Source organism: Erythrolamprus reginae, chromosome Z, assembly GCF_031021105.1.
Source record: "Erythrolamprus reginae isolate rEryReg1 chromosome Z, rEryReg1.hap1, whole genome shotgun sequence".
Classification (NCBI taxonomy): domain Eukaryota; kingdom Metazoa; phylum Chordata; class Lepidosauria; order Squamata; family Dipsadidae; genus Erythrolamprus; species Erythrolamprus reginae.
This window is the reverse complement of record NC_091963.1, coordinates 66,989,252-67,007,435: the sequence shown is the minus strand read 5'-3', so window position 1 is coordinate 67,007,435 and position 18,184 is coordinate 66,989,252. Positions and strand designations below refer to the sequence as shown.

General features: G+C 37.1%; 1 protein-coding gene across 3 annotated transcripts in view; it reads right to left on the bottom strand.

Moving 5' to 3' along the window:
• The window catches only part of ELMO1 (engulfment and cell motility 1), a 606,322-nt gene that overhangs the window by 426,579 nt on the left and 161,559 nt on the right, over positions 1-18,184 (bottom strand). For all 3 annotated transcript variants that reach the window (XM_070726295.1, XM_070726294.1, XM_070726296.1), the window contains exon 8: positions 1,664-1,763. In XM_070726295.1, the coding sequence (XP_070582396.1) occupies positions 1,664-1,763 (100 nt within the window). The remainder of the gene's footprint in view (positions 1-1,663; positions 1,764-18,184) is intronic.

Genomic DNA, 18,184 nt, shown 5'->3' with positions numbered 1-18,184 from the left:
TTCCATCAGGTCCAGCTGCCTTCCTGATATTAACATTCTGGAAAGCATGTCTCCCATCAGATATCAGCAGTAGAAATGGTTGTCTATCAATAGTAGATGTTAGCAATGTACTATCAGTGGTGAATGCTGGTCATTCCTTTTCCACCTCAAAATGACTGAAGAATTGATTTAGCTGCTCAGCTAAAGAATCACTATTGCTAGACAGACTATTTTTATTTCTCTGCCCCATGATTTGTCGCAGGCCTTGCCATATCTGATGAGAGTCTGAATTTTCAAAAAGATGTGCAATCCTCAATCTGTATGTAGCTTTAGCATTCCTGATACCATTTTTCAATTTAGCTCTTGCCTCGCTATACTGTAGTACATCACCATAATGTAAAGCAGCATTTCTAGCTCTCAAGAAAATATGTATTTCTCTATTTATCCAGGCCTTATTGTTTGAGAACACCCATACTTGTCTGGTGGTAGTGACAACATCAATACAGCTTTTGATAAAAAACAGTACTGTTGAAGTGTAATTCTCAATATTGTCTTCCTTGAACAGTGCTCAATCAGTGCTCCCAAAGCAATCATGAATTTGCTCAAATGCACCCACTGTCCACACTTGTATTTCTCTAATTTACTTCTCTTGATAAGAGATCTATATGCTGGGATCAAGAATAGAGATATATGATCCGATTGCCCCAGGTGGGGTAAAAACATAGTCCTGTATGCATGCATGATGTTACTATATACCTGATCCAAGGTATTTTCTACTCTAGTGGGATAGTATATATACTGATAGAACTTAGGGAGGACAATTTTTGAATTGGCTTGGTTAAAATCACCTGCAAGCACTCCATCCATGTAGACCTATTGCTGTTTGTTAATAGCAGTTAACAGGTAACTCATGGCTGTGGTCATATTACCATCAGGAAGTATATATACTGCAGTTATTATTACAATGTTAAACTCACGAGGCAAGTAAATGGTTACTAAGACATCCCAGTCCAACCAGCACACCTGCCAAATACTCCAGATCAGGGGAACAGTGAGTATCTATTATTTTAACATTTGTGCTCCAGTTGTTATTTAGGTAAACACAAAGGCCCCCTCCTCTGCTCTTCCCAGAGTTCTATCAGCTATGCTTCTATCAGCTCAATAAACTGAGTGTCCTTGTAAGTCAATAATCTCCCCTGGAATAGTAGAATCAAGCCACATCTCCAGTGAAGGGCTACCAAAATTTTTACTACACACTGTGGGCATGGCTTATGTAGGATGTTCTGCATTTTCTTTCAACATCTTTCAGTGCAAATTAGCTGCTCTGAGGTGGAGCTCCATTTTTGCTACCCCACTGCATTCCACCCCCATCCGGGCAGCAGCCCACCTCTGCATGTCTCTGTAACAACCATAACAAAGCAGTCCCAAATGTTTTACTGCAGAGAAATAGTAAGTTCCAACTCCTCTTATTAAGGAGAGATCTAATGTTTGAAACAAAAAGATATAATTTAAACATTAGATGATAATTTAACAAACTACAGTTTAGCAATATGTGTAAATCCAGTCATTTATCTATTTATTTTGTATGTGTCACCCATTCTCTATTTTATATATAAATGATACATATATAAATATAAAATGAGGCTGTCCTCAAACCAATTTGGATATCAGTAATAAACATTACCTTTTTTATGAAAGCTACAGAAAAAGTATCCCAAGACACAATTCCATGATCCATCAGCTCAACAAATGCTGTCAATGTATATGATAACATGTCTCCAAAGCTGAAACACACAAAACACTTCATTACTACTCACATAGTAAGAATGGAGGGACCAAAAGAGGGAAATAAAAAGCTTTGGGGCAAGGAACAATAAAGCAAGATTATGCAAAAGAGTAGAAGTAGTATAAAATGAAGGATGTAGAGCAAGGAAGCATCAAAATAATGTTATATGTAAAATCAACATTCTAGTAATGAGAAGAAATTGAGAATCTTTAATAGAATTTTTTTTTCATTCTCCAAGATGGCATCAATGAAGGCTGCCTTGGTGAAAAGCTCTCAAATGGTTTCTTCATTTTCTTTTATTCACTGTAGCTCTCTGTAACTTTACCCCCACCTGTCTTTACAAACACAGAGGAGATTTTAGCACAGGAGGCAGCCATTTCCCTGCAACCATGGATCATCAAAAACAAAGGCAGACGACAGAGACAAAGAGGTAAAAGGGTGGGAATTTTAAATAGACTAAGGCAGGGGTCGGCAAACCACGGCTCGTGAGCCGCATGTGGCTCTTTCAAATGTAGGTGCCTTGCAGCCTCCTCCAACAAGAGCAGCATCGGGCCGGGAGTATGCAAATTGGAGCTGTTGTTGCTCTGCAAGTGATTGGGAAGCAACCACACTTCTCACAAAGGTGGGGGGGGAAAGAACTTTAAATTTCAGGCTCACCTTTTCCTCAGGGCAGGAAACGGCCTTTGGCTGAGGCAAACATCACATCCCCACCCACAGCCAAACTATCTGGAGCCTATCTGGTAAGGTAAGTAAGGCCTTCTTTCAATAGTTTATATATATATATAGCAGTGTTCGCCTGAGAACAAGGACAGAAACACCAGCCTGAGGATGATGAGTGGGACCTCATCGAAACATCGCCAGAAATTTCCAAATCCTACACGGGAAGAAACCCGAATATACCAAGACCGTCATACCTGTACCCGTGAAAATCTACGAATATATATATATATATATATATATATATATATATATATATATATATATATATATTTTTTTTTTTTTTTCTTATGTCGGATGACCCTGGTATATTTCCAAGGAACGTCACAGCTCCTCTTTTTTTGCCTATAGGCCCAGCCCAGGGCCACTGCAAGGCAGTAATATATCTATAGCCGACAAACTATATTTTGTATGCTATAAACATTTAACATATATATATATATATATATATATATATATATATATGAATGGTGAGGCAGCAGCCATCTCGATCACCGGAACATAAAAACTTTAATAAAACCACTTAGCTTTCGTTAGCGTGCTGCTAACTTCGTCAGAGTATTAAAATGCCATGGGAGACAATCACCTTTATAAAGCATTATTCAGTCTGCTCATTGCCCGCGTCATAGGGCCACACCCTTCCCTCCCCTCTGCGGCAAGCCTAATTGTGGGCTTGCTCATGCTGGCTAAAGGGGGATCTACCACTTTTACTCGTGTATGTTGCCTCTTTCCCTCCCCAAGGGAGGAGGTGGGGTTATGAGGCAATACTTCGGAGGTGTTTGGTATTACTTTTTCCCCCCCATTATCGTTGTTACTTTCTATAGTGGTACATGTCTGCTCTTGCAATTTTTTTGCCCATGCCCTCGTCTTAGGTCTGCACTGTTCTAATAATGGTATCATTCGACGTGATTTCACTATTTACATCTATCCCCCAGGATCTAGCAATCCAAACCATTAACAATTTGTTGGCAACAACAGAACCAAAACACTGTAAGGCCCTCAGCACGGATGACCTCATCCAACTATTAAAATTCTGCCTAAAAACATACTTTACATTCAACGGCCAGATATACGAACAAATAAAGGGCACGCCGATGGGATCCCCAATTTCAGGCGTGATTGCAGAAGCAGTTCTCCAGCAATTGGAAAGAGAAGCCATGGAAATATATAAGCCCAAGTTCTGGACACGCTACGTCGACGACACGTTTACCATTATTAAACAACGGGATAAAATCAGGTTTATGGGAATTCTCAATTCCATATATCCGGACATTCAGTTTACGGTGGAGGAGGAGGCCAACAGTAAACTGGCCTTTCTAGATGTACAGATTAACCGGAACCCAGATGGAAGCATCGACACGGAGGTATACCGGAAGACCACCAACACGGACCGCATGTTACACAACGAAAGCAATCACCCCAACACACATAAAGTTAGTTGTATACGGACATTATTTAACAGGATAAAAACTCACTGTAGCACACGGGCAGCCAAACAAAAAGAACGAGCGTATCTTTATCAAACTTGTATACGTCATGGCTACTCGAGAGATTTTATCCAACGGTGCGTCACACCCAGACTCCGGCAACCTACTGAAAGCGCAAATGAAACATCAGCGTGGAGGGTACTCCCATACATACAAGGGGTATCCGAAACAGCCGCACGCATACTGGCACCCCATGGGGTCAAAGTAGCGCATAAGCCAGATCAAACTTTGAGAAAATCAGTAATGCGCCCGAAGGAAACCTTAGTGAAGGAGGAGTCCTCCTCGGTAGTTTACCGTATAAACTGCAATAATTGTGCACACCACTATGTGGGGGAAACGGCAAAAAGATTGAGAACTCGTATACACGAACACAAATTGGCAGTCCGACGTCATGAACAGCGTTCCCAGATTTGGATACACATGGAGGAGCAGGATCATGGCTTCGATTTCCAGGGAACTGAGATTCTGGCGCGAGATGAAACCAAGGGAGGTCGCCTCCTAAAAGAAGCCTGGTTCTCTAATGAAAATTCTATAAATAGACATATTGATATGCCATCGGCATACCAGGCTTTAAGGCACCAGCAACGACTTAAAGGGGATAGGTCATTAGGATTGGATAAAGCCCCTAACAGAATTCCCCAGGCCGGGCATAGAAACCAGTTAAATGAGGGTAGAGCAACCCCCAACGGGAAGCAAGGGAACATACTGGAGCAACATGGAGGTAGAGGGGGAGGGGCACAATGCAGTTCCAACACAGGGGACATGGGGGGATTAGAACAGTGCAGACCTAAGACGAGGGCATGGGCAAAAAAATTGCAAGAGCAGACATGTACCACTATAGAAAGTAACAACGATAATGGGGGGGGGAAAGTAATACCAAACACCTCCGAAGTATTGCCTCATAACCCCACCTCCTCCCTTGGGGAAGGAAAGAGGCAACAGACACGAGTAAAAGTGGTAGATCCCCCTTTAGCCAGCATGAGCAAGCCCACAATTAGGCTTGCCGCAGAGGGGAGGGAAGGGTGTGGCCCTATGACGCGGGCAATGAGCAGACTGAATAATGCTTTATAAAGGTGATTGTCTCCCATGGCATTTTAATACTCTGACGAAGTTAGCAGCACGCTAACGAAAGCTAAGTGGTTTTATTAAAGTTTTTATGTTCCGGTGATCGAGATGGCTGCTGCCTCATCATTCACACACATACCTGGAACTCGCATTTTTAGGACTATTCTTGAGATATATATATATATATATATATATATATATATATATATATATATATATATATGGAGAGGGGTGGGGTCAATGGCCGCAGCAACATGGGGCTGCCCTCGCTCCATTGAGGGTAGCCCCAAATCCCCACTGTCCGGGGGTCTTGGTTCAGACAAACCGGGCTTGATCCTCCCTGGAGGGGAGGTGACATAGGGGATGCTACCGGGGCCCCGGTTGGGGATCGGCAAACCCCCACTGGGCAAGCCGGCCTGGTCTCGCGCCAGCGGTGGCGCGAGGTTGGCCAGGCTGCAATGCCTGTATCAACGCTAGCTGTGGACAACAACACAATGCAGGAGATTAAAGAAGACCAGTAACATCTGGAAAGGGAATAAAAGCTAAGCATTGGCAAAGTAAAGAACTTTAAGCGGTGTGCTGGTGTGTCAGGAGTGCTAAAAGAATTTAAATGGAGTTCTTGGAAGATTTGTTACGATTGGAATCTGAAAAGCTGGAAATAGATCGCAGCGGCTGCTTGTGAATGGAGGCAAACAGCAGCAGCATGATTCAACGAAATGCCTAATATCCTCTCTTCTTGTTGAAGAGCTTTACAGGCTGTAAAAGGGATGGTTTTTTAGATCGGAGCCGATTTGGTTTTTTTTAGTTGTGCTATTATTTTTTGTTTGAAATTGTTCCTCTTTTCTTGTGAGGAAATGACATGTGGGCTTGGAAGACGATTCGCCATCTTGAATTTGAGAGTCATCACAGTGAGGGGATTTGGAGATTAAAATAGTTATGGAATAAAAGAGCTTTATAAAGTTATTGGATAAGAACTGATTAATAGTATCACATACTTGGAGACAAATATGGAAAAGAACTGGAGTGAGAAACTGAAAGAAAACATTAACTTTAACGGTATTTTTTTAAATTAACTAAGAAGAAAAACAGCGGTATTAGAAGAAAGAATTCACTAGAGTCGTGGACGGACTATTTGGCAAGAGATTATAATCATATGAGCTTGTTTATAGAGAAAGAATTATGGATTTGAAATTTGTTTGATAATAGTAACATCATGAAGGAATAGGGCTTTTTGAAAGGTTTATATGATAAATATGAGAGGTTTATATGATAAAAATGTTTTTTAACTATGTTAACTATGCTAAAATGGGGATTATATGAAATATGAGGGGTTTAGATTTTTAAAAAGTAGAATGTTAGAGGGAATGTATTTCGACTTAGATACTGCATGGTTTGTAAGGGGAATTGATTAATATGAACAAAGATAAATATGTTGCATGTGATGTGAATATAATGAGTGAATACAATGAGTTTCTTAAGAATGCTAAGGTATTAAGGTGGAAATTTAGAAATATGGATTTATTTTTGGAAATATGGATTTATTTATAAAATGAATAGAGGGATGGATTATGATTTATATTAACAATGTTCTTGTTCTGGAAGTTTCTTGTTAATGATCTTTAGAAATATATGATTATGGAATTGTATGGATTTGAATGGAGGAGAGGAGTGAAGTAAGCGTTTGTAAGAATATTAGAAAATATAAGAATATATACGAAATATAAGAAAATAAATTTAATGGAATTTAAAGCACAAATAACAGATTTTTTAATAGCTATAACTAGCATGAAATAAGTATTGAAAATGGAATGTAATAATGGAATGAACTTAGATGGATAAGAAATGAACTGATTTCTGATTTAAATTATTTAATAAGGGAATTAAAACTGAACTGATTGAAACCTTTTATTTTTAACATGGATGATAAGGAGGATCATGATTGATATACGATTTAAAGATGATACTTTTATATTAGAGAGGCTACTAACTATATATTTGAGATAATTTCTATTGCACTACTCAGATTTAAATATGCAAAAATGGTACATTAATGATGGTGAACATATAAAAAACTATAATTTAATTCAGAGCAAGAGGGGGAAGGTCTCTTCCTATCTAGTGGGATCAATATATTTAGAATAGCGCACAAAAATTCTGCTGGGTATGCAGCAATAAAAGTAGAATAAGGCATAATAATCTAGCTGGTTAAAAATTTATTTACGGAAAAAAGTGAAATTTTGTACAATATAGCTTAAGTCTAGTTATATATCAGATTCATTGGGCTTATAGAAAACATTAGGCATATAGTATATACTTGATTTAATAATTAATTGATATCATTTGAGACTTCTACTCTATTCTATTCCATTAAAGTTGTAGAAATCTGTAGTAACCTGTAAGGTAGAATGGAGTGAAGTAATAAAAGAGATTAAAAGAGATTAAAATGGCAACCTTCCAGAAATATACCAAAAAAGCAACAGGCTCCCCCTCAACCCAAAAATCAATAGTCAGTATGTTAGCGACAGAAAAGCCTAGTGGTACTAGCAATATTAGCAACACCACACAAACAACACCACACAAACAACACAGGAAGCATTAATGGCAATTCAAGAAACTATGCTTAAACTCCAGGAAAAATTAGATAGGAACCACAAGACAATGAGGGAGGATATGCAAAAAATGGATAATAAAATTGAAATTATACACCAAATTTTGGAAAAAAATGAAAGGAGAATAGAACAAATTGAAAAGAAAGTAGAACAAAATGATAAAAAAGTAGTAAGAATGGATGAAAAATTAATACAATTAAATAAAGAGTTAGAAGAATCGATAATTAGCTATGAGATCGACAGAGCAGAATTCTATATCAGATTTCAAAATGTAGAAGAGGAGAAAAATGAAAACCTAGTAGAGACTATGACAGAAATGATTGCTAATATACTTCAAAATTTTGAATTATAATTCAAAAAGATAAGCAAGAAACTGCTAACAGAATAGATAAGATTTACAGGGTGCATACTAACTACGTCCGAAAACATAAGCTCCCTAGAGAAGTACATGTAAGATGTGTAAAAAAGGAAAGTAGAAATGAAATATTAAAAATTGCAAAAGACGAAGCAATAATTGATAAAGGGAAGGAAATAAGAGTTCTTAAGCAAGTACCTAAAAAATTAAGGGACTACCGAAGAGGATACCGACCATTAGCAGAACTTTTAAATAAAAGGAAAATCTCCTTCAGATGGTTAATCCCGGAGGGAATGCTTATCACATGGAAGGGGGGAAAAAATAAAAATAGATAATGAACTTATGGCACAGGAATTCTACGAAGAACTGATAGCGGAAGAGAGAATAGAAATAGAAAGTCAAAAACAGGTAGAAGAACCACTGATAGACTTAGATATTGAGAAAGAAGGGAACTCTAAAGGTAAAGAACAGGAGGAAGAAAGAATGTTAACAAGAGCACAGAAAGAAAACAGGACAAACAGAAGACAAATAAGAAATTAAAAGGGGATGGGAACCGAAATTAAGTTAATTTCAATCAATGTAAATGGTTTAAACTCACTCACTAAAAGAAATAGTATATTCAACAAACTACAAAAACACAACCTGGATATTATATGTCTACAGGAAGTTCATATCCCACAAAAAAATGAGAAGCAATTAGAAAATGAGAAAATTGGGAAAGTATTTACGGCTTTATCACACAATAAGAAAAGAGGGATTGCAGTTTATGTTAAAAAAGAATTAGATCCAAGGAAAGTACATGCAGATAAAAAAGGAAGAATTTTAATAATGACAGTTAAAATTGTTAATGTATATTTATTTTATTTATTACTTAGATTTGTATGCCGCCCCTCTCCGAAGACGCGGGGCGGCTAACAACATGTAGAAACAAATCATAAGCAATCAGACAAATTTAAAATATTTAAATATTTAAAAAACCCCATATGCTAACAGACACACCCACAGACATACCATGCATAAATTAAACGTGCCCAGGGGGGAGATGTTTCAGTTCCCCCATGCCTGACGGCAAAGGTGGGTTTTAAGGAGTTTACGGAAGGCAGGAAGAGTAGGGGCAGTTCTAATCTCCGGGGGGAGTTGGTTCCAGAGGGCCGGTGCCGCCACAGAGAAGGCTCTTCCCCTGGGGCCCGCCAACCGACATTGTTTAGTTGACGGGACCCGGAGAAGGCCAACTCTGTGGGACCTAATCGGTCGCTGGGATTCGTGCGGCAGGAGGCGGTCTCGGAGATATTCTGGTCCGATGCCATGAAGGGCTTTAAAGGTCATAACCAACACTTTGAATTGTGACCGGAAATTGATCGGCAGCCAATGCAGACTGCGGAGTGATGGTGAAACATGGGCATACCTAGGTAGACCCATGACTGCTCTCGCAGCTGCATTTTGCACGATCTGAAGTTTCCGAACACTTTTCAAAGGTAGCCCCATGTAGAGAGCATTACAGTAGTCGAACCTCGAGGTGATGAGGGCATGAGTGACTGTGAGCAATGAGTCCCGGTCCAGATAGGGCCGCAACTGGTGCACCAGGCGAACCTGGGCAAACGCCCCCCTCGCCACAGCTGAAAGATGTTGTTCTAATGTGAGCTGTGGATCGAGGAGGACGCCCAAGTTGCGGACCCTCTCTGAGGGGGTCAATAATTTCCCCCCCCAGGGTAATGGACGGACAGATGGGATTGTCCTTGGGAGGCAAAATCCACAGCCACTCCGTCTTATCCGGGTTGAGCTTGAGTCTGTTGACACCCATCCAGGCCCCAACAGCCTCCAGGCACCGGCACATCACTTCCACCGCTTCGTTGACTGGGCATGGGGTGGAGATGTAAAGCTGGGTATCATCCGCATATTGATGATACCTCACCCCATGTCCTTGGATGATCTCGCCCAGCGGTTTCATGTAGATGTTGAATAGCAGGGGGGAGAGGACCGACCCCTGAGGCACCCCACAAGGGAGAGACCTAGGAGTCGACCTCTGTCCCCCCACTAACACCGACTGCGACCGGCCAGAGAGGTAGGAGGAGAACCACTGAAGAACAGTGCCTCCCACCCCCAGCCCCTGGCAACTATGTATCACTAGTTGCCATATATGCACCGAATAAAAATATCAAAAAAAATTCCATAACTTGCACCAGAAACTGATTGAATTGGGAGTAGAAGATATCTGTATGATAGGTGACTTCAACGGTATAATTGACCCCATTAAGGATTATAAAAGTGCTAATAAAAATCGATATAAAAAAAAGAAAAGCATTACCGATAACATTCCACCAAATGTGTGAAGAATTAAATCTGAGAGATTGTTGGAGAACAAGAAACCAAAATAAAAAAGAATATACATTCTACTCAAATGCGCACCAAAGTTGGTCTAGGATTTATATGGCGCAGGTCAATAATAAAATAGGGAATTTAATAAAACAAATTCAAATTGATAAAAATGATTGGGCTGACCATAACCCAATAAAAATCATATGGAATGGGGGAGAAAAGAAAAATAGGAGTTGGAGATTAGATTTACAATTACTAAAAGAGCAAGAATATATAGATTGGATTGAAAGAGAAATGAAATTATTCCTAAAAAAAAATAACAATTTAGATACTTCCCCTCAGAACTTATGGGATACAGCCAAAGCCTACCAAAGAGGGCTAACAATAGCCTACACATCAAGAAAAAATAAGGAAAAAAAACAGAATCAAAAAGAGTGGACACTTAAATTAGGAAAATTAGAAAAAGAATCCCAAAAGGACCCAGGAAATCTAAATATAAGGCAACAAATCATGCTGACAAAACATAAATTAGAATTAATAGAGTTAGAAGAGGTAGCAAGGAAAGTAAGAGAAGTAAAACAAAACCAATTTGAACATGCAAACAAACCGGGTAGACGGCTATCTTATAAATTGAGGAAAGAAAGAGAAAAAAATAATCCAACAACTAACAGATAAAAATGAAATAACACATTACCAATTAGAAAAAAAGAAAGAAATAGTACTAGAATACTATAAAGAATTATATAGTGAAGAAAATATTAAAGAAGACATATTAAAATATTTAGAGCATGCCAAATTAAATTGATAAGTAAAGAAGATAAATAAATGTTGAATAAAGAAATAACTAAAGAAGAACTGGAAAAAATAATTATGAAACAGAATAATAATAAAACACCAGGCCCAGATGGTTTCCCAAGTGAATTCTATAAAGCAACACTCCACATAATGGGAGAATTACTATTAGAAATTTACAACAAAATGTTAACAAACGGAATGTCCAGCATCATGGCAAGAAGCTAATATAACACTGATACACAAAGAAGAAACAGACGCAAAATATATTAAGAACTATAGACCAATATCTCTATTAAACGTAGACTACAAAATTTATATGTCAATCATAGCAGATAGATTTTAAAAAATATTAAACAAAATAATACATCCTGATCAGAATGGTTTTCTACCTAATAGACAAATTAGAAATAATATAAGAATTACATTAAATATGTTAGAATACTATGAAAGTCACAACGATAAGGAGTTTGCAATGCTGCTTCTAGATGCTGAGAAAGCCTTCGATAACCTCAACTGGAATTTTTTAAAAAAATTAATAAAGATAATGGATTTAGGAGGAAATTTTGAAAATACGATAAATAAAATATACTCCAAACAAAAGGCAAGGATAATTATAAACGGAGACCTAACAAATTCATTTGATATTTAAAAAGGAGTGAGACAAGGCTGCCCATTATCGCCCTTAATATACATAATGTCTATAGAAATCCTATTAAATCAAATCAGAGGAAAATCATTAATACAAGGCACCAAAATTAAACAGCAAATATATAAATCACAGGCTTTTGCCGATGATCTGGTCTTCTTTTTAGAAAATCCAGTCAGCTCAATGATGCATTTAGTAAAAGAATTAGAAAATTATGGAAAAGTGAATAAATAATAAAGAATAAAGAATAAATAATAGGAATAAAACTAAAATATTAACCAAGAATTGTAATCAAGATTTAAATAAATTATTAATAAAGGAAACAGGTTTTCAAATAGAAAAAAAATTAAATACTTAGGAATTTGGTTTACGGCAAGATACTCTTCACTAAAAGAATTAAACTATATGAAACTATTAAACAAAACAAAAGAAGACTTAGAAAAATGGACAAATTTAAATTTATCCTTAATGGGAAGGATCAATACCATAAAATCTAATATACTTTCAAGGTGGCTCTACCTCTTCCAAACAGCACCAATACAATTAGACAAATCGTTCTTTACTAAAATAAACAAAATAATTTCCAAATTTATCTGGTGCAACAAAAAAACCAAGAATAAATATGAAAGCCTTACAAGATCTAAGAACAAGAGGAGGATTTGGTTTGCCCAACTTAGAAATATACCACCAAGCCACCAAACTACTATGGATCAAAGAATGGGTCAACCTAGAAAACTCTAGAATTTTAACAATAGAAGGTCACGACATAAATGAAGGTTGGCACGCCCATTTATGGGAAAAAGAACATACAAAACACTCACATTTTAAACAACATCAAATTCGGAATACATTGTTGGAATACTGACGAAAAGTTAGGAAAAAACATTATAATGAAATACCCAGATGGCTATCCACATTAGAAGCCCAAATCCATCCAAATATAATTAGCCAAGAACAAATAGTAACCTATGAAGTCCTCCTAAATACCAAAGGAAGTCTAAAAACTAGAGAAAGACTTAAAGATGAAGGCATAGTAATAGACTGGCTACCATATTACCAAATTCAAAGTAGATACAAAAAGGACCTGGTGAAATTCGGAATATGTAAAAAACAAAATGAAATAGACAAAATATTAACACGTTCTGACAAAAAATTCATAACCAAAATGTATAACTATCTACTAAACTACGAAAATATCAAAGAAATAGTTAAACCTAATATGATAGCTTGGATGACCAACTTTGGCTATGCGATCCAACTGGAAGACTGGGAAAAACTATGGTCAGTAAACTACAAGATGACGCTATCAACACCTTACAAAGAAAATCTCTATAAAATGTTTTTCCAATGGCACTATGCGCCAGCGCGCTTAGCCAAAATAAATGTGAATGTAAGCAACAAATGTTGGAAGTGCAAAAAAGAGGTAGGAACATACTACCACATTTGGTGGCGATGTAAGGAAGCAAAAAAAATTTGGACTCAAATTCAGACATGGATGGAAGAAATATTGGATTATAAACTTGAGATAAAACCAGAAATGTACTTATTAGGAATAATTAGAGGCAAACATAGTAAAGAAAATTATTACTTAATAAATCATATACTCACAGCTGCAAGATTAGCATTTGCACAAGTATGGAAGCAAGAAAAGACACCAAACAAAGAAATAGTGATTAAAAAAATATTAGACAGCGCCAAATTTAGCAAATTAACATACGAGATACAAAACCAACAAAATAAGGACTATTACAGAGTGTGGGAGAAATTATACAACTGGGTGGAAATTAAGAAAAATGTATAGTAAATAGAATTGTAAAAGATAAATTTTGTATACATATAAATTGTAAATGTTTAATGTTGTTTGTATGATGTTTAAATGTTTGTATGTTAAATAAAATCGTTATAAACCAAAATAATAATAATAATAATCTAGCTGGTTACACAGCGATATAGTCATAACTTGATTCCATTGGGTTAATGGAGGCCCTTTTTTTTCTTAAAAAAATTTTTTTTTTTGCATAAAGAAAGAGAAATTGCTTTAGCAGTAATTAGGAATTACAGAATACAGTAAACTATAGATAATATAGACTATAAAATTGTGAAGAGCATATTAATTGTTGAATGGATTTAAGCTGAACTAGGATTAAGGAAGGGGATTAGAAAAGGTATTACTATTCTGGTGGGATTGCATTAATATAACTAGAACTGGAATATGAGACTTTTGGTTGACCATACAATAATAAGATGTGAATAGGATATGATGAGTGTATGTGATATGGATAAGGAAAAATGTTAGGACATCCTCTTTGTCCAGTCTTTTTTCCTTTTTTGGAGGATCTTAGTGGAGGGTGCCATATGGAAACATGTGGGGAAGTTAGTGACAAGAAGAGGAAAGTTTTCTTTTTTCTCTTCTTCCTTTTTCTTTTTTCGTTCTATTCTTGTCTTCTCATTCCTATCTGTTATTACTTTAAACTTTTATTTTTCTCTTTTACTCTCTGTAAACTTTTTCTTTGCTTATTCTCTATTCTTTATTTTTACTTTTTTTATCTCTATAATTTTAATCTTTATAATTTTTATTTGTTATACTTTATAATTGTAATTTTTAGTTGTTTTTAATGTTTATATAAAGGAGTTTTTTAAAATTAGGTTTGTAATTTGACTAATTTGGCAATATTTGATAATATTATTGGGTTTATCCTTTCCCCCTTGAATACGTCACTGGAAGGGTTTTTTTTAATGTTATTTTTTTAGGGACTTTTTATTAATAGGCATTTAATATTTATAAAGGTTATTGATTATATGTGAAAATTGACATGGAAAAGATGTGGAGAAATTTTAAATATTTCAGCCTAAATATTTAAAATGGGCGGGCTAGCTGAAATTGTCGGATAATCCAGACTCTACTATATGTGGCAGAGAGAGAGAGGGAGGGAGAGAGAGAGGATTAATCCAAAATTGGAGAAGGCATGAGTCACTGCCTCCTCCACTCCCCCTGCCTTTTCTTCCAAAGGAAAAAGAAACCCAGCCCAGAATGATGCTCCCAGAGCATCTGGTTTGTTGGAAAGGTAGTTTTCATGTCTATATCAAAAGAAATTACAATTTACGTAGAAACATAGAAGATTGACGGCAGAAAAAGACCTCATGGTCCATCTATTCTGTCCTTATACTATTTCTGGTATTTTATTTTAGAATGGATGTTTAAATTCAAGCATGTTTAGATTCAGTTACTGTGGATTTACCAACCACATCTGCTGGAAGTTTGTTCCAAGCATCTACTACTCTTTCAGTAAAATAATATTTTCTCACACTATTTCTAACCTTTCCCCCAACTAACCTCAGATTTTGCCCCCTTGTTCTTGTGTTCACTTTTCTATTAAAAACACTTCTCTCCTGAACCTTATTTAACCCTTTAACATATTTAAATGTTTTGATCATGTCCCTGCTTTCTCTTCTGTCCTCAAGACTATACAGATTGAGTTCATTAAGTCTTTCCTGATAGGTTTTATGCTTAAGACCTTCCATCATTTTTGGACTCCGTCTTTGGACCCGTTCAATTTTATCAATATCTTTTTGTAGGTGAGGTCTCCAGAACTGAACACAGTATTCCAAATGTGGATTCACCAGCACTCTATACAGTGGGATCACAATCTCCCTCTTCCTTCTTGTTACACCTCTAGCTATGCAGCCAAGTATTCTACTTGCTTTCCCTAACGCCTGACTGCACTGTTCACCCATTTTGAGACTGTCAGAATTCATTACTCCTAAATCCTTCTCTTCTGAGATTTTTGCTAGCACAGAACTGCCAATACAATACTCAGATTGAGGATTCCTTTTGCCCAAGTGTATTATTTTACATTTGGAAAGATTAAACTGCAGTTTCCATTGCTTTGACCACTTATCTAGTAAAGCTAAATCATTTGCTATATTACAGACGCCTCCAGGAATATCAACCCTATTGCACACTTTAGAGTCATCAGCAAATAAGCAAACCTTCCCTACCAAACCTTCCCCTATGTCACACACACACACATGCACCTTGCAACACACACGTGCACCTTGACTTGGAAAAGGAGCCACCGTGGTTGCTTGTTAAAGTTGCTTCTGTCCTAGCTGCCCAGTAGCTTTGCAAAGTGGGAAGCCAGAACATTGATAAGGGAGGCAACGGGGCCCCGGACCAGAGTTACAAGCTAATAAGAGCTGGGAACATTGTTAACACTTGGTTAGGGTTGGAAAGAAGCATTTGGAGCAAGTGACACCAAATGGAAAAAAAACTCCAAAGACTTAGGGCTTGGAAAACATTCTTTGCAGAGAATAACAATGAAAGAGCTTACAAGCTGGTAAGAACTGGGAACATTGTTAGCACCTGGTTAGAGCTGGAAATAAATATTCAAAGCAAATAGAGAATGGAACCCCCCCCCCCCCCACAAAGATAGGGTTTGGAAAATATTCTTCACAGAGAGTAACAATGAAAGAGTTACAAGCTGGCAAGAACTGGGAACATTGTTAGCACCTGGTTAGGGCTGGAAAGAAACTTACTTGGAGCAAGTTAGAGCAATTAAAAAAACCCTGCAAAGACTTAGGGCTTGAAAACATTCTTTGCTGAGAGAAACAATGAAAGAGCCTGCAAGGTAAGAGCTGGGAAGATCATTAGCAGCTAGTTAGGGCTGGGGGTGGGGAAGCTACATTCAGAGTATAAAATGCATCCAGATTATCAGCCTCCATTAGGGAGGAAAAAGGTGTGTCTTATACTCCAAAAAATACGGTACTTTTTAAAAACTGATGCAATTCTGATTTTCACAATGCATTTGCTCTATGCTTTATTGAAACCTGGCTAAACGAGGAAATTGATGATAATAGCATACACATACTGGAGTTCCAGATACTTCATGCAGATAGGATTGCAGAATTACCAAGGAAAAAAAAGGGAGGTTTATGTATATATATATATATCAACAACAGCTGGTTGAAGGCATCACCATAATACAAAATTATGTGATGAAAACTTGGAGTCTTTAATTATTAACTGCAAACCCTTTTATTTTTATTTATTTTATTTATTAAATTTTTATGCCGCCCTTCTCCTTAGACTCAGGACGGCTTACAACATGTTAGCAATAGCACTTTTTAACAGAGCTAGTATATTGCCCCCACAATCTGGGTCCTCATTTTACCCACCTCGGAAGGATGGAAGGCTGAGTCAACCTTGAGCCGGTGATGCGATTTGAACCACTGACCTACAGGTCTACAGTCAGCTTCAGTGGCCTGCAGTGCAGCACTCTACCTGCTGCGCCACCCTGGCTTCATTTTATTCTCCTCGAGAGATTAATTCTTTCCTAATATTTGTGGTTTACATTCATCCACAAGCATCTGTAAAAAAGGCATAAAGAATTCTAGCTGATCAGATTATGGAGGCTGAAGCCAAATACTCTGATTCACTGGCCATTATTTTGGGAGATTTAAACAAGGCAAACTTAAGGGAAGAGCTACCAAACACACCTGTTCAACTTGCATATTTCCAGCAGAATGTTAAAAATACTTGTGGGCATGGGTGTCAAGATAAAGGAGTGTTTACACACATGCTTTGGGAATGCCCAGTAATGCAGAACCTTTGGCAAAAAGTGCAAGAGGATATTAGTAGGATGTTAAATATACAATGGATAATTACGAAGGAAATGGCAGTATAAGTTAAAAGCAATGCGATGAGAGAATTTAGAGAAATAAAACAAGCAGAGATAGAAAGCGCTCAGGCGGTAATAGTCTTGGGTTGGAAGGATGCGACAAAATGGGCAATGCAAAATTGGTACCGGTACATGGTGGATCATATTCAATTTGAGATTATGGACAAAAAGATGAATTCGGTTAATGAAACTGATTTGCGATAACTGATGGGACAATGGGACAAAGTAAGAGGATATATGGTTAGTAGAATCCAAGACCAAGCTACAAGGAATAAATTGGAATCACTTTATAATATGTAAATACCATATTTTTCGGTGTATAAGATGCACCGGTGTATAAGGCGCACATAGATTTTAGAGGGGAAAACAAGGAAAAAAGTATTCTGAACCAAATGGTGTAGTATTATATTGTTTAATAAAATACCACTGTAGCAGAATAATTTTTACAACCATGTATACTTTTTAAAATCATCAATACTTTTTAAAACTATCTATACTTTTTAACACCATGTACACTTTTTACAAACTTCAAACTTGACAGCTTCAAGACTTGTGGACTTCAACTCCCAGAATTCCTCCACCACTCATGCTAGCTCAGAAATGGGAATTGAAGTCCACAAGACTTAAACTTGGCAGGTTTGAAGACCCTTGCACTCCTAACCCCTAACTCAGGGGTCTTCAAACTTGACAGCTTCAAGACAATGCTGCAAAATGTTATAAACATGTGGCAATAACTCTTTAAATGGAAAAG